At 39.5% G+C, this 23,433-nt stretch overlaps 3 protein-coding genes across 3 annotated transcripts; 1 reads left to right on the forward strand and 2 right to left on the reverse strand.

The window, feature by feature from the left end:
- Positions 1-1,015: 1,015 nt before the first annotated feature.
- Positions 1,016-1,862, reverse strand: LOC125234598 (acyl-CoA-binding domain-containing protein 6-like). The gene has a single exon (XM_048140911.1). The coding sequence runs from the start codon at positions 1,850-1,852 to the stop codon at positions 1,094-1,096; it is 759 nt and encodes a 252-aa protein (XP_047996868.1). The 5' UTR covers positions 1,853-1,862; the 3' UTR covers positions 1,016-1,093.
- A 141-nt stretch (positions 1,863-2,003) lies between these two features.
- LOC125234600 (probable methyltransferase-like protein 23) lies at positions 2,004-2,920 on the reverse strand. Its single transcript, XM_048140913.1, has one exon. It carries the CDS (start codon positions 2,840-2,842, stop codon positions 2,147-2,149), a length of 696 nt encoding a protein of 231 aa, XP_047996870.1. The 5' UTR covers positions 2,843-2,920; the 3' UTR covers positions 2,004-2,146.
- A 668-nt stretch (positions 2,921-3,588) lies between these two features.
- LOC125234615 (3-ketoacyl-CoA thiolase, mitochondrial) lies at positions 3,589-21,719 on the forward strand. Its single transcript, XM_048140939.1, has 8 exons — positions 3,589-3,726; positions 5,475-5,641; positions 5,886-6,017; positions 14,444-14,708; positions 17,854-18,029; positions 18,560-18,754; positions 19,222-19,376; positions 21,025-21,719. Exons 1-8 carry the CDS (start codon positions 3,708-3,710, stop codon positions 21,104-21,106), a joined length of 1,191 nt encoding a protein of 396 aa, XP_047996896.1. The 5' UTR covers positions 3,589-3,707; the 3' UTR covers positions 21,107-21,719.
- The last annotated feature ends 1,714 nt before the right edge of the window (positions 21,720-23,433 follow it).

A 23,433-nucleotide genomic window follows, 5' to 3' on the forward strand; every position in this document is an offset into this window, starting at 1 on the left:
ATCCATGACTCAGGAACAAATATCTGTGCTCATCACACTAATAAATGCCCTTACCGGGATTCGAACCCGGGACCGCGGCGCAGCAGGCAGGGTCACTACCGACTGCGCCAGACCGGTCGTCCAACTCTTTACTACTACTACTACTTACTAGTACTTACTCTTACTTAGTTAACTCTTTATTGTACCACCAGAAAAAATATACAATACATCAAATATAAAAGAAAGGAGGCAGTACAAAGGCAAACTTATCCCTGATAGGGATCTCTTCCAGTTTACTTGAATTATTATACATTGTGTGTAGTTTCCTAAAAAGTCCCATTTTTCGCTTGCAATAAGGAAGCTTTTACAAGTTATTAGTAAAAAAACACAAGCAAATCTAGTTCTTATCGTAATCGACAAACTGGGACCTTTAGCTTTGACACATGTTGATTATTCCACAAGTTGGAAAGGGTGCCGAAAAGGTATTTTTACCCTAACAGGGTATGTTACATGTTGTAATGTTATAATCTTTCATTCAGAGAGGAGGACTTAGATTTCTTACCTAATGTGATTTATAGAATAAATACTTACAAACTAAACTGGGTTTTAATTGTAAATGTGTACAAAATCTGTGGGATCCAATTATAATAGAGTATGGTCTACTAATAGTGTTGTGTTCCTGCCGGTAAGGCTGCCAGAGCTCAACGAGGGTGCGGTGTGCTGGCGACGGGAGGACTTTACGGAACTAATTTGTTCCGTCTATTGTCCTTTGAGTCATCGGCAACCTCGATCACACACACGGTCACATCATGCGCGTTGCCATCCCATTAAAAACTTCTAATGGGGTGGCAACGCGCATGTGACACTCTTTGAGTTGCAGGCGTCCATAGGTTACGGTGACCGCTTTCCACCAGGCGGACCGTATGCTTGTTTGCCACCGACGCAGTATTAAAAAAAAATGGCAGATTTTCCCTAGCCTTATTTTCTGCATTTCTTCTCTGATCCTGATCTGTGTAAATGAACAGAAAATCAAAAAACAATTCACAATTATAATATGTTTATTTAAACTACCCATTGTATAAACTAAAACTGGCAACACTAAATATAAATGCCATTAAGACTTAGCACCTTGCAGAACCTTCTTCACTTCATCGTCAGTCGCCAAGTCCAACGGAGTACAGTCATCGCTATCCTTCACTAAGGTAGCTCCCGCCTCCACCAGCAGGATCGTCGACTTGAGATGCCCGCAGAACGCAGCATAATGTAAGGCAGTCTGTCCGCCTTCATCTACAGCATCTATGAAGCAACCCCCGTTCAGAGCAGCCTCTAAAGCTTTTGTGGCGTCTCGGTCAGCAGCCCAATGTAACGCTGTCATGCCATCTTCACTTCTTTCGTGCTTCAGCTCCGGGTTTTGTGATAATAACTTTGTGATACGCTCCGCACAATTCTCACGGGCTGCTTCAAGCAGAGACAGCTCATTTTCTTTTAATTCCGGCTCGGGAGAATATCGAAGTGATGATACAGTAACCCAAGCTTCTTTAGTCTTTGTGTCAATTAAGTCTGAACATTCCGGATCAAATTTCTGGACTAATGCAATGTACTTTTCTTTGGCCTCGGTAGATGGCATGTCTCCCAGAGCCCTCCAGGCCTCCCATTTCCTGCGGCCCCGTCCATCCAACCAACCCGGCTTGGGCGTGTTACAAACACCTTCTGTACCTTGCTTGTACAGACCATAGAGCTCTAATAGCTGGTTGTTACCAAGCTTCGAGGTTAACTTGCGGACATGGTCAGCTGCCTTGTTGAAAGATATGTCTAGAGGTGACTGGTCATCATCAGAGAAGTCAGAATCAGGATAATCAAGTGCTTCTGCCATTCTAATTACTATCTATACTGTCTATTGGGTTTACTGGCTATTTTGAGCTTGAACGGTCAAGGTGAGGCCTTCTAAGCTGTGGTGTTGTTTGTTAGTAGCATCAGCAGCCCCAGATGGGCTCGCAAACTCAATGAAGCCGTAGCCCTTGCTCAAACCAGTTGAGCGGTCAAAGATGACTCGGGCGGTCTGAACGGGCCCAAATTGAGCGAAATATTCTCTCAACTGACGATGGCCTACCGTCCATGGTAAGTTGCCGACATAGAGACGCGCGGCGCGAGCTGTGCTGGCCATACCCTAAGCAGCGACCACCTCGAGCAAATGCAAAGACCTGTCGCCGATGAGCGCCCTGTAATCCACGCCGGAGCTCTCGCTGAGCGAGTCGAGGTCGAGCAGTGCACCCTTCAGCCCCCACTTCTTGAGCAGAGCTTCAATGGACCAGTCCGCGCTGCGTTCCTGGTAAGCACACAAAAATCTAGCGTCAGTGCCGTCCAAGAGATAAGCTACAGTGGACAGGACTTCTTCAAATTGTGACGGCTCATAGAAACAGTCGGACGCTAGGAGCAGGTCTACAGGGCGAAGGGAATGGACGTCGGCTAGGAACAAGCCCCAAGCGAGCCCGAGAAGCTGCACGTCACGCCCGGGAACTAACCCGTTGGCTTCGCAACAAGCGGATAGATGACGCAAAGATCGCGGCAGTGCAACGCTATCGGTTAACGTAACCTGTGCCCCGCACTTGGCAGCTAATATACCAGGCAACCCCGTTCCGCAGCCTAACTCTAGCACTCTCAGATCGCGCAAATGCCGCCTCTGCGTCCACAAATACCAAGCCAATAGCGGCGCAGATGGCCACGTGTAGAACGAGTAGCCAGCGGACAGAAGCTCCGGTATTACTATCTCCAAGTATTCACCTCGGGTATCGCCGTTAGTGTTGGATTTGCCACGAAATACGAATTTCTTCAATTGGCCGTTAACAGGACAGGCATCGCTCATTGCATAAGCATTTCCAACGAAAACACAGGATTTTTCCGACAACGCGAGACTTGAGAATTTTTAGCTGTCAAATTTTGTGTTGCCACACAAATGAATATGAAAGTCCCTATGATAGTTTTTATTTCTGGAGCTATGCAACACATAAAATTGTTTTGGCAAGCCAAAAGTTTCTGTCATCCATGTTTGACTTAGCAAAATGTATAATGCTAAATCTATAAACAAGACCATTGGCTTCAATTTATGATAACTCGGAAAAAATTTCCCTTATGTACACATTTTTTTTGCATGGGCAATATCAGGGCATAAAGCTGTTTGAGCTACAGGTAAACACAAATTTGAGGCAAGCACAGATCTTTTTATAGTTTTTATACATTACATAAATGTTTATACTGTAAAAATACACATCGTTTTAGGCTCCCCACAGACAGTCTTAAAAATTCATAATCTTAAAAAAACTTGTATGCAATCTGACAGTTCAAACTGACACTGACAAGACACTGACAGATCTGAACTGTCAGATTGCATACAAGTTTTTTTTAAGATTATGAATTTTTAAGACTGTCTGTGGGGAGCCTTAATAATAAAGTACATATTTATAATAAAACTTTTATCAGCTATTCACTTGTACACCACAAAGACATTCAGCGTCATAAATAATATCCTAAACAGCCTGCCAGAAATTTTATTACTTCATTCCGTTCTTTCTGTTTCATTCATTCGCTCACAATGAAAAAACTTTTTTTTTCCACTCATTTCCACTCTTCCGAGTTGTTCAGCGGAGTGCACAGTGCCGCGTTGCTAAAAACTGTTTTTTAGATTCGAAATATATTATTTTAGAACCGTTTAATATTTAGTGTAATACACCATGTCTGTAGCAACGAAAGGTAAGCAATTACTGTGTACTTTTGTCGTATTACCTTAAAACTGAATGACTTGTTTACTTGGCCGGTGCGGGGTCAAACTCCAAACTTTCATCGAGTTGTAATTTACTTTGTTTTTCTTTAAACTTAAGTTTTAAACTTTCTGCTACATCATATTTATCTAAAGGAAACTTGTATTCGTCAATTTTTAAGATTCTCTACCCTGTAGTATTACGTAGGTAGTATTGAGAAAGTTTTAATCGCGCTAATTAAAATTAGTAATAAATATTTGAATATACTTTTTACTGTTATACTATACATATAACAGAGTCACGCTTGGCTGCAATTATGGGAAGAAATACTTAGTTGCAGCCAGTGCCAAGTTTGGAACCTTGTTAAATTCATAGGTCAAGGCCTAATTGGTACAATTTCGATCAGGGGATGTGATTTTCAAGTAATTTTTATCTGCTTATCTACTGGAGCATATTAATATCAACAGAAAAAATAATATAAGTTCTATGTTTTTTGGTCCTCGCGATACAGGCTTGCCTAGTGCGGGTACTAAAGCTAATCATGTATAAATGTATAACCTAGTGTAATAAATATTTTTCATTTTTCATTTTTTCACACAGGTTCCTTCACTTCCTTAGAGTCATTGTGGTAATAACCTAACCACAAAATTAAAATTTTGAAAAAACCTACCCGACCGTGACCTAGTAGACCGATTTTCATGAAACATAGCTAGTGTTCACTCCCGACTTAGCTTTCAGACAAAAAAACTAAATCCAAATCGGTTCATCTGTTCGGGAGCTACGATACCACAGACAGACACACACACACACAGACAGACACGTCAAAATAATGACACCCCGTTAGAAAGAAAGCAATATGGAAAACGTTTTTAATTTGCATCTGTTACTGTTTGAAGCAAATGAGTAATAGGTACTATCAGACCTACCATCAGGTATATTAGAGCAGTCAAGGCTCCCACAAATACACACACACACACACAAACACACACACACACACACACCTTTAACAAACCTTTATTGTCAAGGCCTTAGAGACATTTTAACCTATTTCAATTGTGCCTTACCTACCATTTAAAATTGCATATTGTTTAAAATTGTTTCATATTTGCTATGTTTATATTTCAAACATTTAAAACTAGCTTTTGCCCGCGGCTTCGCTCGCGTTAATAAGAGACAAAAGGTAGTCTATGTCACTCTCCATCCCTTCAAGTATCTCCACTTAAAAAATCACGACAATTCGTCGCTCCGTTTTGCCGTGAAAGATGGACAAACAAACAGACACACACACTTTCCCATTTATAATATTAGTATGGATACACATCAAGATTGCATAATACCTTAATTCTAACGCCGTGGCTTGCGTGGGCGACGGTCGCGCGATGGTCGCGCGACGGCGATGCGACACATACGAAATCAAACAAGCGCGGATCCAGCTTCGTGCCCAGGGGGGGGTCACGTGGTAAAGGCCCGGGGCCCCAGGAGGGGGTCACGTGGTCTATTTGTATGGCCAACTTAGGCTCCAGGGGGGGATCATGACCCCCATGACCCCCCCCCTGGATCCGCGCATGAAATCAAACCTTATCGATATGGAAGTATGAGACGTGACGACGATGGTCGCGCGACGGTCGCGCGACCGTCGCCCACGCAAGACACGGCGTAACATATCATACTATGTATAATAATGTTTTACTATTTCATTGTTTAACATTTCACCAATAGCACCATTTTCTTACTCCACAGGTATCTTCATTGTTGGTGCTAAACGCACAGCATTCGGCACATTCGGCGGTGTATTCAAGAACACATCGGCCACAGAACTGCAGACACATGCATTCAATGCTGCATTGAAGGAGGCCGGTGTTGCCCCTGCGCAGGTTGACTCGGTTGTAGTCGGACAGGTCATGTCGGTAAGTGAGAAATATTACTAAATAATTGTGCAGTTTCTCCATTTTTTTAATTAAATGTAGAATCTGTTTTGCCCTGGCGTGCGCCGCGTCGCTTGGGGCGCGTCTTACGTCTTTCCTATACAAAATGTACTGAGGAGACGTTTTTTAAATTACACTCGGGCGGCGCGGCGTCCGTTCCGCGTCTTACGACGTGCGTCGCCTGTGTGTAGATAGTCCCTAAAACTAACTCTTTTTATTTTTGTAGGCATCCCAAACAGACGGCATCTACACTCCCCGTCACGCGGCGCTGAAGGCCGGCATTCCTCAGGAGAAGCCCGCTCTTGGCATCAACAGGCTATGTGGCTCCGGATTCCAGTCCGTTGTTAACAGTGCCCAGGTAAGCCATTGGAGTAACATGGACGCAAGGCGTGAGCGTACTCTTGAGTGAGACTTAGATCGTATAGTATGTACGCAACAGTAGTTGTCTATTTGTGTAGTAAAACCATAAAGACGAGATTCTATCTTTATATTGAATAAACTGAAACAGCGGCTTTATAGCAATCGACAAAGTGGGACGTTTTACTAGAAATGTTCACATTTTAACTGTATTGATTAAGAGCGCTATGACAAAAAAAGGCGATATATTGTAAAATGCACAATATTTATCGACAAAATTGTACACTTTACTCATACTAAAAGACAGTGAAAGTACTTGTTTCAGTTAGAACATCTTATTAACTGTCGGTTAAATAAAAAACATATGAAAAAAAAAGCTTTTTCAATTAGTAATGATTGTTTTTCTGATGCTCGTTTAGGAAAAACCGCGTGAAGCAGAGAATTCGGAGCTCTTATTATGTACAATTTGATAAGATCACTCTCATAAATGAGGTAAATTTAAGTTCCAAATATCTTGTACTTAAGGCCCATTAAACAATATTTATCATTTAATCCTTTGAAATTGAGAAATTGAAAGTAAAACGAACTCAATTTTGTCTTGAAAATACATCGAAACAAGTGATCATTTCTCCGAAAATCTACATGTTATCGAAGTTATTTTAGTATATAAATAATCTGCACAATGTGCTTAAACTGCTGTTATCCATTTGTCGTTATAATATTTTATCATGATTTTTTGCCAATTTTTTGAAAACTAGCCTTCCTGTCGCTATTTTACCGGCGACGGACGCCTGCGATTTCAGTGCCGCGCCGGAGCTCGAGCAGGTAAGACGTATGTCGCTTTGGTCTCCGAGTTTTCATCGCAAACGTCGAGAATATTTATTGTTGTGTGGGTCGGACGCCTTGTTTCTACACGGGCTATCCTCGCATTGTGTGTGTGTAAACAGCGACCAACGAATTTGATCCTAGACCCGTAAATATTTGCTTTTGTAATACTTTGTTATGTTTGAATGTTAAAGTATTACAATTTAAATTCCAATACGGTCAAGATGATAAGACACATCAAGATGGTACTCGGGATCTGATGATGGAGCCAGAAGGTGGTCACCAGTACCAGTGAACCATGTAAGTAAACGACTTCGTGTTTAGGCTCGTTGGGTTCGTCTCAACAAGACCTTTGACAAGAGGTGGTACTCAGGGTCTGATGATGGAGCCAGATGGTGGTCACCAGTACCAATGAACCATATAACTAAACCCAGAGATGGGGAAATCGTAATCGATTCCGGATTACACGATTACTTGATTTTACTTTGTAATCTGACACTACTGGGTGTCAGATTACTTGTAATGTAATCAAGTGAAACGGTAAATTACCATTACATGTAAAGGAATCACTAATTATCTATACAATCATTACTATTACCAATAATTCGGAATCATAGTCGATTCAAAATAACTGAAATTATTGACTTGATTACTTTCAGATTACGAATATGTAGTACCTCAGATTGCTGACTGTCACTTTGACACAAAAGTCATCATGGGTGTCGTAAAATAGGTTTTAGGGGGTGCTCAACTCTCAAGTACAATCTATATTTTTGAGACCCGTTGATGAAAATGAAGTTTTTAAGTTAATAATGTCACTAAAAAGTAGTAAATCTTGTGGCTATGACGATATATCAACGATTTTACTTAAAAATAATGCTTCATTCCTATGTCGTCCTATGGCACACTTGATAAATCTATCGTTTATACAAGGTGTTTTTCCTGAACAGCTTAAATTTTCTATTGTCAAGCCGCTTTTTAAAAAAGGAGACCGGAAGGACCCCAATAATTATAGACCCATTACTTTAGTCCCAGTTTTATCAAAAGTTTTTGAGAAGGCCATGTTCGTAAGACTAATCGATTATTTAAGTTTGCATAACATCCTATTGGCTGAACAATTTGGCTTTCGAAAGTCGCGCTCCACTGAACTAGCTTGCTTTGACTTTGTTAAAGATGTAACAGAAGCTGTCAATGAAAAATTACCAGTGACATCAATATTCCTCGACTTAAGCAAGGCTTTTGACTGTGTTAACCACTCGAAGCTCATTTCCAAACTTAGTCACTATGGTATTAGGGGTAATGCCCTTGACTGGATGAGAAGTTACTTAGTTAATCGGACTCAATGTACTGAAATCTCAAGAACAGTTACTGTGGAGAATAAACTTATAATGGAGAAGTTCAGGTCTCAGGGTCGTGTTAATGGCTCAGGTGTACCTCAAGGGAGTAATCTAGGTCCCTTATTGTTTTTGCTTTATATCAACGACCTGCCGCAAGCAACATCGCAAAAGTGTATATTATTCGCAGACGACACAACATTAATAATAAAAGGAACTGACAAAAGCATGTATGAATCGAACATAAATCAAGCACTGACCGATGTTAACACATGGATAGAAAATAATGACCTCAAAATTAATTTAAATAAGACTGCATTCTTACAATTCCATTCATATAACTCAAATCCAGTACACATAAATGTTAACGTTCACAATACATCTGTTGAAGAAACTCAAACGTCTAGATTTTTAGGTTTAGTTATCGACAAATATTTAAATTGGAAAGACCATGTTGACCAAGTTTGCTCCAAATTATCGAGGTTTGTTTTCGCATTAAGAAGACTAAAGGATTCAGTTTCTGTTAGGGCGGCGTTAACTGCTTACCATGGATATGTGGCATCCACCCTTAATTACGGACTCTTGCTTTGGGGAAATTCCGTTGACGTTCAGAGGGTATTTATTATCCAGAAAAGATGTTTACGAGAAATAGGCGGTGTTCGATTTGATGACAGTTGCAGACCTTTATTCCTTAAATTCAGAATTCTTCCCTTAGCTTGTATGTACATCCTAAAGGCATGCCTATTTACCAAAAGCCATCCAGAATATTTTAAAAAGCGAGAAGAAATGTTTGCAAGAGAGCTACGTGCCCAGTACACAAATATGATATACCAGCCAGCTTGTAAATCTGATATTTATAGGAAAAATGCTTATAATATGTGTATAGTGTTGTTTAATAACCTTCCGCTTGAATTAAGAATGTTGAATGGAAATGAATTTAAGAAAGCACTGACTAAATGGCTACAAGACCACTGCTTTTATAGTATTAAGGATTATTTAAATTTCAAATTGTAATATATAATTTATTTATTTTTTAACTATTTGATTTTATTTCTAATTTGTAATGTGCAATAATTCATGTGTAAGTTAATATTTTATTTTATTTATAATGACTATGAAATTGTTTTATATATTAGGATCTAGGCTATTAATGATATGCATGTACCTGATGTACCGTTACGGAATGTAATATACAATGTAAACACTTTGCATGTTGGCTATATGTCGACTGAATACTGATTCTGTATCTATTTTTTAAGACCTATATTGTGACGTATTCTAGCAAATAAACACTTCTATTCTATTCTGATTCCAAAATTAATGACCAATGTGGAATCTGACATTGCTGACTGTCACTTTGACACAAAAGTCGTCATGGGTGTCGTAAAATAGGTTTTAGGGGGTGCTGATTCCAAAATTAATGACCAATGTTCAATCTGACATTGCTGACTGTCACTCTGACACAAAAGTCGTCATGGGTGTCGTAAAATAGGTTTTAGGGGGTGCTGATTACAAAATGAATGACCAATTTGGAATCTGACATTGCTGACTGTCACTTTGATACAAAAGTCGTCATGGGTGTCGTAAAATAGGTTTTAGGGGGTGCTGATTCCAAAATTAATGACCAATGTGGAATCTGACATTGCTGACTGTCACTTTGACACAAAAGTCGTCATGGGTGTCGTAAAATAGGTTTTAGGAGGTGCTGATTCCAAAATTAATGACCAATGTTCAATCTGACATTGCTGACTGTCACTCTGACACAAAAGTCGTCATGGGTGTCGTAAAATAGGTTTTAGGGGGTGCTGATTCCAAAATTAATGACCAATTTGGAATCTGACATTTCAGACTGTCACTTTGACACAAAAGTCGTCATGGGTGTCGTAAAATAGGTTTTAGGGGGTGCTGATTCCAAAATTAATGACCAATGTTCAATCTGACATTGCTGACTGTCACTCTGACACAAAAGTCGTCATGGGTGTCGTAAAATAGGTTTTAGGGGGTGCTGATTCCAAAATTAATGACCAATGTTCAATCTGACATTTCTGACTGTCACTTTGACACAAAAGTCGTCATGGGTGTCGTAAAATAGGTTTTAGGGGGTGCTGATTCCAAAATTAGTGACCAATGTGGAATCTGACATTGCTGACTGTCACTTTGACACAAAAGTCGTCATGGGTGTCGTAAAATAGGTTTTAGGGGGTCCTGATTCCAAAATTAATGACCAATGTTCAATCTGACATTGCTGACTGTCACTCTGACACAAAAGTCGTCATGGGTGTCGTAAAATAGGTTTTAGGGGGTGCTGATTACAAAATGAATGACCAATTTGGAATCTGACATTGCTGACTGTCACTTTGACACAAAAGTCGTCATGGGTGTCGTAAAATAGCTTTTAGGGGGTGCTGATTCCAAAATTAATGACCAATGTGGAATCTGACATTGCTGACTATCACTTTGACACAAAAGTCGTCATGGGTGTCGTAAAATAGGTTTTAGGAGGTGCTGATTCCAAAATTAATGACCAATGTTCAATCTGACATTGCTGACTGTCACTCTGACACAAAAGTCGTCATGGGTGTCGTAAAATAGGTTTTAGGGGTGCTGATTCCAAAATTAATGACCAATTTGGAATCTGACATTGCTGACTGTCACTTTGACACAAAAGTCGTCATGGGTGTCGTAAAATAGGTTTTAGGGGTGCTGATTCCAAAATTAATGACCAATGTTCAATCTGACATTGCTGACTGTCACTCTGACACAAAAGTCGTCATGGGTGTCGTAAAATAGGTTTTAGGGGTGCTGATTCCAAAATTAATGACCAATGTTCAATCTGACATTTCTGACTGTCACTTTGACACAAAAGTCGTCATGGGTGTCGTAAAATAGGTTTTAGGGGGTGCTGATTCCAAAATTAGTGACCACTTTGGAATCTGACATTGCTGACTGTCACTTTGACACAAAAGTCGTCATGGGTGTCGTCAAATAGGTATCCGGAGGTGTTTGAAAACTAATGACCAATTTGGAATCTGACACTGTTGACTGTCACTTTGACACAAAAGTGATCATGGGTGTCTTCAAATAGGTTTTCATGGGTACTGACTGATCTCAATATTAATGATCAATTTGGAATCTGACATTGCTGACTGTCACTTTGACATAAAAGTCGTTATGGGTGTCGTCAAATAGGTTTCCAGGGGTACTGTGCAATGTCAGGTTCCAAATCGGTCATTACTTTTTAAATCATTTCATTAATTTTGGAATCAGTACCCCCTAAAAACTATTTGACTACACCCATGATTCCTTTTGTGTCAAAATGACAATTAGCACTGTGAGATTCCAAAATTTTGGAATCAGCACCCCCGGAAACCTTTTTGACGACACCCATGACGACTTTTGTGTCAAAGTGACAGTCAGCAATGTCAAGATTCCAAATCGGTCATTAATTTTCAAATCAGCACCTCCGGAAACCTATTTGACGACACCCATGATGACTTTTGTGTCAAAGTGACAGTCAGCAATGTTAGATTCCACATTGGTCATTATTTTTGGAATCAGCACCCCCTAAAACCTATTTTACGACACCCATGATGACTTTTGTGTCAAAGTGGCAGTCAGCAATGTTAGATTCCACATTGGTCATTATTTTTGGAATCAGCACCCCCTAAAACCAATTTTACGACACCCATGACGACTTTTGTGTCAAAGTGACAGTCAGCAATGTCAGATTCCACATTGTTCATTAATTTTGGAATCAGCACCCCCGCAAACCTATTTGACGACACCCATGACGACTTTTGTGTCAAAGTGACAGTCAGCAATGTCAGATTCCACATTGGTCATTAATTTTGGAATCAGCACCCCTAAAACCAATTTTACGACACCCATGACGACTTTTGTGTCAAAGTGACAGTCAGCAATGTCAGATTCCACATTGTTCATTAATTTTGGAATCAGCACCCCCGCAAACCTATTTGACGACACCCATGACGATTTTTGTGTCAAAGTGACAGTCAGCAATGTCAGATTCCACATTGGTCATTAATTTTGGAATCAGCACCCCCTAAAACCTATTTTACGACACCCATGACGACTTTTGTGTCAAAGTGACAGTCAGCAATGTCAGATTCCACATTGTTCATTAATTTTGGAATCAGCACCCCCGCAAACCTATTTGACGACACCCATGACGACTTTTGTGTCAAAGTGACAGTCAACAATGTCAGATTCCACATTGGTCATTAATTTTGGAATCAGCACCCCCTAAAACCAATTTTACGACACCCATGACGACTTTTGTGTCAAAGTGACAGTCAGCAATGTCAGATTCCACATTGTTCATTAATTTTGGAATCAGCACCCCCGCAAACCTATTTGACGACACCCATGACGACTTTTGTGTCAAAGTGACAGTCAGCAATGTCAGATTCCACATTGGTCATTAATTTTGGAATCAGCACCCCTAAAACCTATTTTACGACACCCATGATGACTTTTGTGTCAAAGTGACAGTCAGCAATGTCAGATTCCAAATCGGTCATTAATTTTTAAATCAGCACACCCGAAAACCTATACTCGTGGTATATGCACTTGAAATGTGAAAGTGAAAATGCTAGAATGACATGTAAACCACGAAGTTGTATAGTCATATTGTTCATTGGTATTGGTGACCACCATCTGGCTCCATCATCAGACCCTGAGCACCATCTTGAAGTAATTAGAATTGTATTTGTCTTATTTTATCATCATATTAATATATACTTTACTCTAATACTTATCATATAACAAAAGCAAATATTTGGGATGGGATCTACTTTTATAATTATTACTTTAATTTTTTAAATAAATTTTAACATAATTGATATTATTTCGCGCTATATTCTCGTATTTTCGTACAAAATAATGTTTATTAGAAACCAAAAGTTTATATCGAGATAGTAGATTGTGGTTGTTATCAAAATTCCATAGAAAGGATCAAGATTGTTTTGTCCATTATTGTAGTGCGAGCGAGTGATAAGACGTGCTAGAAAGGGTCGGCATATTGGGCTCGCGCGGCGGGTAAAATACCTAATTTCGCCCGACGCCGAAATGTTATAACGCTCTTAAAGAGGGACAGATAGTCTATCGCCCCATTCGTGTGTTAGGACTACTGGATTGAGAAAGTTAGTCTAAGACTGATTAAAAATAATGTTATTTATGGTCGAGGGATTATTTTTCCAACTGTTATCAGAAGTAGATAATATTTGAAACATGATTACATTTATGAACTAGGGAATCTAATCTTATGAATTTAAAAAGCAGTCATGTCAATGTGTAAAATATTTCTTGAACTTAGTTTTATTGTGTTTCATGGTAACAACATGATTTTATTTTATAGTCACGACACATCAAGGGAAACACATAAACTAATAAACTAAGATTATGATGACTATAAACTAATAAACTAAGATTATGATTATAGTTACGATAAGAAGAGAAACTACAAGTATAGTTGCTCACAAATATCTGAAAATGCCTCTATTGCCAAGGCAATAAGATGTGTTCAGGTATTTTTGCGCACCCTGTCTGCTCAGATGTACCTGATGATGACTAGACTTAATCAATAGTAATAGACTACCATTCTTACGCCATATGAATTATCATCATCTCCTCCTAGCCGTTTTCGGAATATGAATTATAACTTGTGATGATTAAGGGTCTCCCCAAATCCATCGACACCGAATTGTCTTTCGCCGATCAAAAATCGCTCGTTATATAAGTGGGCCATTTTTTTTCAAAGTTGTCCACCCCACTTTTTTTGTAACATGGGTATTTTTTACGCGATTAATACTCAGAATCGCGAGCTCTTTCAATCCTGATAGGAGAAAAAAAATGTCCCAAGATTTCCATACATTTTTTCGAACCTTCCATTCCGTTACCGCCATACAAAATGTATGGAAAAATGGAAAATGGTAGTTGTTTTAACGGAATGGGAAAAAACCTTGGGACACTTTTTTTCTCCCATTAGAATTGAAAGAGCCCGCGATTCTGAGTGGAAACCACATAAAAAATTCCAAATCCAAAAAAAAGTGGGGTGGACAACTTTGAAAAAAATGGCCCAAGTACGTTTTCACATTATCCGATCCGATATCGGATGTCGGAAGGATTTCAATGGAAAAAATCCAAGATGGCGCCTGTAATGTATGGGATATCGGTCCTGCATCCGATATCGGATCGGATAATGTGAAAATGCACTAATTCGTTCTGATGATACCACCGTTTCTACCAGGATATCATGACTGGCGCAGCCAAGATCTCTCTCGCTGGCGGCGTGGAAAACATGTCACAAGCCCCCTTCGCCGTCCGCAACATTCGCTTCGGGACCATGCTGGGACAATCCCATGTCTTCGAAGACACTCTTTGGGCTGGTCTGACTGACTCCTACTGCGGACTGCCTATGGGAATGACTGCTGAGAAGCTTGGAGCTCAGTTCAAGGTCACCAGGGATGAAGTGGACAACTTTGCTTTGGAGTCACAGCAGAGATGGAAGAAAGGTTAGTTTTTGTTGGTAAAAAGGTTAAACTCTTCTAGCATCATGTTATCAATGCCATGTCTTCGAAGATACACTGGGATGGTCTAACTGACTCTTTCTGTGGGTTACCTAATGGGGGTGACTGCTGAGAAACTTGGAGCTCAGTTTAAAGTCACCAGAGATGAAGTGGAAATTTGCTTTGGAGTCACAACAAAGGTGGAAGAAAGGTTAGTATTTGATGGGTGCCATGTTGAATTCTTAAGACGAGCCTAGGTTAAATACTACTAGACAAGATTTTTACCAGTTCCATGTCTTGACGACCGGTCTGGCGCAGTCGGTAGTGACCCTGCCTGCTACGCCGCGGTCCCGGGTTCGAATCCCGGTAAGGGCATTTATTTGTGTGATGAGCACAGATATTTGTTCCTGAGTCATGGATGTTTTCTATGTATATAAGTATTTATATATTATATATATATCGTTGTCTGAGTACCTGCAACACAAGCCTTCTTGAGCTTACCGTGGGCCTCAGTCAATCTGTGTAAGAATGTCCTATAATATTTATTTATTTATTTATGAAATACTAGCTTTTACCCGCGGCTTCGCTCGCTTTAAATTCTAAAATTGCCGAATGCTCCATGCAAACTTCCACCCCCCCATTTTAGGGAAGCGGAGAGTTAGAAAGAGACAAAAAGTAGCCTATGTAACTTTCCATGTCTTCAACTTAAAAAATCACGTCAATTCGTCGCTCCATTTGGCTGTGAAAGAAGGACAAAGAAATAGACAGAGATTTATTGTCCTTTGCGTCGTTGGCAACCCGATCCCTCCTTGGAACTTGTACACTCCTTTTTGCTGTGTATTTAGCAAAAGGGAGTGTACAAGTTTCTAATGGGGTGGCAACGCGCATGTGACACTGTTTGAGTTGCAGGCGTCCATAGGTTACGGTGACCGCTTTACATCAGGCGGGACGTATGCTTGTTTGCCACCGACGTAGTATTGAAAAAAAAAAAGACACGCTTTCCCATTTGCAATATTGAGTATAGCTTCCTCCTAACTAGTAAAAAATAACTTACAGAGTTAAGAATTCTGTTCATCTCTCTATAGCTTGCTACTTGTGCTAAGAGTTGTGCCTGCTCGTTCACTGAAAAGATCGCTCCCAACTAGTACGATCTCCGAAGTGTACTAGTTCGTTCTTTTAGGACATTTAGGACAGTAGTACACCGAGAGAGCGAAAGACAAATTGTGCATATGGCGTACAGTAACGGCTCAGCCACGACATTGGTCTAAGCGCGACAGCGGTGAGCGGCAGCCATACGTGTGAATGAAAAGTCCCATCGCTGTGTCTCGCTCCAATGTATGGCCGCCGCTCACCGCTGTCGCGCTTAGACCAATGTCGTGGCTGAGACGTAACGCTCGCTCGTACTAGCCGAGAGCTGATCGGCCGTTTTCGCGCGCTCTCGGTCCGAGTCAGTCGGTTTTAGTTCGGTTGCGGTCGGATCACACGGATCGCTTTGCTGTCATTGTCACTCCTCGGCTCTTTGCTCCTTTCGTTCCCATTCTATTGCGCGTGTGTGAGTGTACTAAATGTCCTAGAGAGCAGAATCATTTGGGAGTCGTTCGGTCTAAATAGTATCTACAGTGCAGGGAATCGTGTCTTTTGTACTATTAGTACATGTCCTACACAGAGATGGGCAAAATGTAATCGACTAACGATTAACGATTAAAATTACAAGATTTAATTGCGACTGACGATTGAAAACCACGAATGATCAATCTTAGTTGTATAGAGCGCGACTAATTTAGTTGCAACTAAATTAGTTGCCGATTGATTTCGGACAACTAAATTTTGTAATCGACTAATTAGTTAGACTTATTTCTCGCAACTAATGTTGACAGACTGATTAGGACATCTTAACGAATGTTTAAACATATCATCATGTATTACCTACTTAAGATATTTTAACCATTTCTAAGGAGTTAGATCGGTGTTCTAACTATTATTTTGCTACTACAGTCACTTTGAAATTGGATTAAATTTCTCTTATCTAAGGGTAAATAAAAAATGGGTACTTTGTTTGTGCATTAGTAAAATAACATTAAAAAAACACAATAAAAGTACCCGGTTGACTGGTTTAAATACATTTCCAAAAAAAAAAAATGTTTGATTTATTTTTTGAATGATTCTACAACCGTAAGAGTTAAGTCGCTAGTTTTTTAGAGCAATTCATTGTATTTGACCTACGGAACCTTCCCTTAAAATTAACGGAATTCAATAAAAACATGGTGTATAGTATATACCAAATATCGTGAAATTCGTTGTTGCCATTATATAAATTTGAATGTAGAATGCCGCAAGGAAGATGAACAATAATTAACGCTGAGAGTTCTTTACATTACAAAGAGGTTTAAATATTTTAATGACAACAAAATAGTGCGCGTAGATAATAGATAAACAATATGCAGATGTTTGATTCAATAGAACGTCTTATTTTTAGAAGATGCGTCGGCCCTTGCACCAAAATGAAATTATTTCTAGGTAAGTAGGATTAGTCATTTAGCCCAATGTTTTGTCACCACGTGCCACTAAAAAGAGTTTTACTATCGACAGAGACAGCAAAATACTGGTAATTTCTATGTCTAAGATTTACTCAGTATCGTATAATTTAAAGTATTGCAATAACATACTTAATTGTTTTGTTTGCTACTTGTGAACACTGCAGTTTTTCGCTATTTTTCGTTACCGATATATCGTTATAATATTGCATTGTCATTCAAGCATTACAAATTAAACGTGTATACGTAATTTTAGCTCAATCGGTCGAATATATCTACTTCAAAATAATCCACAAAATTCTCCTGTGCATTCTCCAATGTTATATACATACCTACTTGTAGTTACAAATAAGATATAAATGCAAAAACGGCCGACTGTGTAGTTTTAATGATTTATTCGTGGAATTTAGTCGATTGAAACTAAAACTAATTTAGTTGTTAGTCGAACATTCCCACAACTAATTTAATCGCAACTAAATCAATCGCGATTGAATAATGACGATTGATATTTTTAGTCGATTGATTAGTTAACTAAAAAATCAATCGATTGATGCCCATCTCTGGTCCTACACAAGCCTATTGTGCTAAAAGTTCCCAATCAAATTCTTTGTCCCCAGCCCACGACGCAGGAGTGTTCAAGGCCGAAATTGAACCCGTGACCCTGACCATCAAGCGCAAGGAGGTCAAGATCGACACTGACGAGCACCCAAGACCTCAGACCACTATCGAGGGTCTCAAGAAGTTGCCCCCTGTGTTTAAGAAGGAGGGGCTTGTCACTGCTGGTACTGCTTCTGTAAGTTGACATTTTGAAAACAAGAACCCGCCTTGTGGGCACTCGTGAACTTTGCTCAGATGCCGGAGAACCCGCTGGGCGGGTTGTCGCCATATAAGCGGGCGGATGTAGATTACGACCGGTTTCTGACGTAGTACACTATTTTTTTTGTCTGCTGGACAGATTATTATTTTGTTGCCCGTTTTACTTTTTTTTTTAATGTGGGAATGTAATACTTTTTCTACCCAAAATCATGAGTTCTTTCAATTTTTCACGAGAAAAAATGATCTTACATTTTATCCACTTGAGCTAAAATTTGTCATAGAACTTGTGTATTGGCCGTAACTCCGGGAAAAGTTAAAAATTGTATGATGGGACACTTGTCTCCCATCAGGATTGCTCATGAATCGCTCAGAACTCATGATTCTGAGTAAAAAAAGTACAATAATGTCCAAATAGAAAAAAAAAAATAACGAAATTTTCGAAAAAAAAAATTTTGACCTACATAGTAGATGGACAAAGCCAATGATGATTTAAATTTATCTCGCTAGGGTATCAGCGACGGTGCGGGCGCCATTGTCCTCGCTAGCGAAGAAGCCGCCAAGGGGCTTAAGCCCCTCGCTCGTCTCGTGGGCTGGTCCTACGTTGGTGTTGACCCCTCCATCATGGGCATTGGCCCTGTACCCGCTATTGAAGGCGTGCTCAAGGCCACAGGATTAAGCCTTAACGATATCGACCTGGTTGAGGTGAGTAGAACCATTTATTATTGTTATGAGATCGGTTACAGGACACTGAGTAGGTCCTAAGTTGGTTTAGATTTAACCATCATGGGTATTGGCCCTGTGCCCGCTATTGAAGGCGTGCTCAAGGTCACAGGACTGCCAACGATATCGACCTAGTTGAGGTGAGAACCATTAGTTTTGCTGGATGTTCTTGTGAGATCCACGCCAGGATATAGGGCTGGGTCTTCGTTGGTGTCGACCCCTCCATCATGGGTATTGGCCCTTTGCCCGCTCTTGAGGGCGTGCTCAAGGCCACAGGATTAAGCCTTAACGATGTCGACCTAGTTGAGGTGAGTAGAACAATTTGTTACGCTCGTGATTCTTTAAGACACACCCCGGTATACTGGACTGGTTAAAATGTTTCAAAAAATAAGTTCTACGTTATCTTGGTCCAAATTTAAAACGAAATACGTTTATTTATGTTTAACCAGATCAACGAAGCCTTCTGCGCTCAGACCCTGTCTTGCGCCAAGGCCCTTAAACTGGACCCCTCCAAGTTGAACGTGAACGGCGGAGCCACGGCCCTGGGACACCCTCTCGGCGCCTCCGGGTCCCGCATCACGGCGCACTTAGTACATGAACTCAAGTAAGTTAGACAAGAATCACTGTTTCTTGAAAAATTGTACGTGGGAGTCAATATGAAGGTTTTCGGGGTATTAAAGTAAGTTAAATTCGTATCGACGTGGAAGTCGATTTATAGGTTTTCGGAATTTTAGAATGCTAACTCATTATAGGACATTGGAAATGACAGAGAATTTTGTTGTAATCTATATATTCTGTGGCGCTTAGTGCGTGGCCTCAAGTAAGACCATTCTGGCTTGGAAGACGATTTGAAGATTTTCGGAGTGTTAACTGTTAAAATAAGTTCTTAGACTATCCAACCCAGTAAATTCTTACCGACGTGGAATTCGATTTTAGGTTTTCGGATAGGAATTTCGGGATTTTCGGAATAGAATGCTAGCTCAGAATAGGGCATTAGAAATGACTGAGGATTTTGTGCGTAGTCCTATATTTTCTGTGGCATTTAGTATGTACATGAATCAAGTAAGTTAGACCATTCTGGGTTAGTAGTCCATGTTAAGATTTTCGGGGTGCTCAAGTAAGTTTTTTGACCATTCAGGCCACACCTAATTCGCAGCGTCTTGGTAATCGATTTCAAACAGTCAGTTCTCAAAACATTCCGGTTTGGTACTCGATATACTCTCGATAGATATCAGGGTTTTTAAGTAAGTTCTTTGAATGCTATTTTAATAATAAACTACCGTGAGACAATGACATGTTAAACATGTAAAATTGTCGAAGGTCGCTCGACATGTTTCGCTTTCATTGAGCACTTGCGATGCCGATGGTATCTCGACGCAGACTGCGGGCCGCAGCTCTCTGCGACCGTTGACTCAGCGCGGGGGTCGGCGTCTGCAGGGGCGGTCCGAAACTACCCTCACTTTCGGCTTAATTGTTATTTGTTGGGTTGTAAACTACACTCACTACGTCATTCGCTAAGGGCTCATCCACACGGACTATCGGCGTAGTACGTAATACCGTCTTCCAGCTAGGCGGCACTGACCAACCACAATCACGATTAAAATTCGGATGACGACTAATTTCAATGGCCTCCCGTACTCTTTGCGTGTGCTCAATAAAAATGCTCCTCGTTAAGGAGCGAAACATGTCGAGCGACAATTTTACGTGAGTTGTAGTATGAATTTTCTGAGATGGTTTTTTGGCTTTTGCCGTAATCTGTTAAACAAAAGCCTTTGTTTCTATTATTCACGGCGGCTAGCTCCCGTTTAAACGGCACGCGCTAAAGTCTCCGTAGTTAAAAAAGCAACTATCATGATAGCGATAAAGTTCAAATTAAAACCGAAAATAAATATATACATAATTTGACTTGTGTTAATTAGAATTGAAGGTTCAAATTTATGAAACAGTTCGCAGCATGCAGGTAACTTTTTTTGAAGATGACAAAACGTGTTATCTTCGAAAGGGCTTTTTTATGGAGTTGAACCTTATTACTATCATGATAGTTGCTTTTTAACTACACTGAGACTTTAGCGCGTGCCGTTTAAACGGGAGCTAGCCGTGAATAATAGAAACAAAGGCTTTTGTTTAACAGATTACGGCAAAAGCCAAAAAACCATTTCAGAAAATTCATACTATACCCGATTTTACATGTTTAATATGTTTTTTGAATGCTTTATGAATACTATCAATATTTATAGAACTTTTGCTTCCAGACGCCGCGGCCTGAAGCGCGGCATCGGCTCCGCTTGCATCGGCGGAGGTCAAGGCATCGCTCTCCTCATCGAGACCGTCTAAACTGTTCCATGAGACTGATAAAATAGTGCAGTAACAAATGAGTGAAAATTACCTACTACTTTTATACCCTTTTACTGCCAATGACCTTCTTTTCATCACTCTGGCTCACTAAGTGTGTGATTGTACGAACGTAATAGATAGTTATGAAATTCCTGGTACCAATATTAACTTATTTTTTTTTATTAAGTGATGAGAAATATTGTGTGGTAACTCGGCACTTAAGAATATTGCAAACTCGAGTCTTTAAATCGCTCCTGCAAGCCTCTTTTTTTGCAATGTTTACGCCCCACGTTGCACACGTCATGTACCATTGAAGCGAGTTCATTCGTTTACGATGACAAGAAATAAGAGGTATGACGTTCATAGGGTTAAGTTGGAATTATATCTTAATAAGTAAGTATACTTAAACTGTTAAGAATAAAAGGTACCTAATAATATTGTATAAATGTTTCACTGCCTGCAAATGTATAAATTGGCTGAAATCAAAGTTATATCATATTGTAAATTAAGCTATATTTTTAATACGCTGTTTTACGAGATTTGGAAGTATTTCTATATTTTAAATTGTTATTGTGTGTACAATTTACATCACTAATAAATCAACTATTTTAAATGCCTTGTTTTATTTTATCTTTATGGACATATTTTTATAAGTTGTATCTCAGTCTTATTTAGAGATATAGAGATATATATCTACTACAAAATGCTTATTTAAAATATCAGATAAAAACTAGGTATACACATAAAAATGTGTTTGCCGCCAAATAATAAACGCCATATCTCCAACAGTACCTGTCTAGTTTTATTTATGATTTTGTTATGGCAAATATTCATGTAGTTATTTATCTTATCAGCAATTCTCACCTCTGGATGCCAAAGCCACCTGCGGTGGATATAACTAATCCCAAATAACTGTTGTCGGGCTTTATCATATAAAACTATTTTATTACATTGTTTTTTTTTTCTTAGAGATAAATTTATATGGAATAATCAATTTAATTTATTGCACAGGGAAACATCACACAGCATAAACAGCATACACATACAGTTTAACAAATGTAGTTAACACAACGGCCAGAACAGTTTCCACTTGTAGTTAACACAACATATGCTCTGAGATATAGTTATTCATTTTACTTATTAACGAGTTAACATATTAGAAATTTCCAATACAAAACTAGAAAAGGGGAAGGCAAAGTGTTTCAGACATACATATTTGTCATTTGAGAATACAATTATTGCTCATAGTTCAATGATAAAATGTCGCACATTTGGTTTTAGACCATCCTTAGCAAGAATATAAGACATGACGCTACTACCTACCTAAATAGCCATCAAGCTAGGAACATACTACGCGGACGTCCGTCGTAAATCGACCGCGGACGGGAATCTGGACAATGAAATTACACATAACCGTGCAAACTATCGGTCGACGGACGTGGACGTGGCCTTGAGCGCATGGACGTCCGATCGAAATCTGGCTCGCTGGATGTTTTGTTCCGTGCACACTGATCGGTCGCGGTCGCGGTCGATTTACGACGGACGTCCGCGTAGTATGTTCCTAGCTTCACTCTCAATAGGATCCACACAGAGCGAGGTAATTTCTTCGTGCCGCAAACGTGCTATACACGGTAGGTATGTAACATAAGGAAACCGAAAGATTTTATCTACGCATTTCTGAGGTCAAAATAAAGATAAAAATGTTATATGACGTCAACCAAATTTCGCCAAAAATACTTTTTTGAGGAATTTTTTTTTTTTAGTTTTTTTGGAAGTAATTTCACATAAAAAGTAAATGTTATTCGGAATACTGGCACATCTACGAGGGGTGATCCAAAAGTAATGATAACTGAATACTTTTTGCATCGGATTAAAATAAATAGGTATGCCGTTACTGTCCACAAAGACTCCTTAGTAAATAAAAAAAAATAAAAATAAAAAATATGTATCTGTCAGAGAGTTGCATTTGTTTTTTCACGAGCAGTCGGAACAATATCGCAAAAATGGAGAAAACTGAGGTGAGAGCGGTTATTAAATACTTCTGTTTGAAAAAAATGTGTACTAAAGATATATACGCTGAATTAGTGGGAACACTGGGGGAGTCCGCTCCGCCGTATTCTACAGTGGCACGCTGGTCAAAGGAGTTTAACCCTTAATTGGACAGTGTTCGCTGTGGCGAACATACATTTCAAAAAAATCTACTGGTCACATTTTCATCTTTGTTTATTTTTCTTTCGATTCAAATTGTAGCTATGTATTGTTTTAATTGGTAGAAAATTAATTCATTACTGTCGCAAATTTCGTATGTCAGCAGTGCACGCAAAATC

Source organism: Leguminivora glycinivorella, chromosome 16 (assembly GCF_023078275.1).
Source record: "Leguminivora glycinivorella isolate SPB_JAAS2020 chromosome 16, LegGlyc_1.1, whole genome shotgun sequence".
Lineage (NCBI taxonomy): Eukaryota > Metazoa > Arthropoda > Insecta > Lepidoptera > Tortricidae > Leguminivora > Leguminivora glycinivorella.

Excerpts from the sequence above, each read along its gene's own strand:
- LOC125234598 (XM_048140911.1), bottom strand. The coding sequence starts at position 1,852 with ATGGCAGAAGCACTTGATTATCCTGATTCTGACTTCTCTGATGATGAC.
- LOC125234600 (XM_048140913.1), bottom strand. The coding sequence starts at position 2,842 with ATGAGCGATGCCTGTCCTGTTAACGGCCAATTGAAGAAATTCGTATTT.
- LOC125234615 (XM_048140939.1), top strand. Across the intron at positions 5,642-5,885 it reads TAGTCGGACAGGTCATGTCG|GCATCCCAAACAGACGGCAT; the intron begins GTAAGTGAGAAA and ends TTATTTTTGTAG. Across the intron at positions 19,377-21,024 it reads CACTTAGTACATGAACTCAA|ACGCCGCGGCCTGAAGCGCG; the intron begins GTAAGTTAGACA and ends TTTTGCTTCCAG.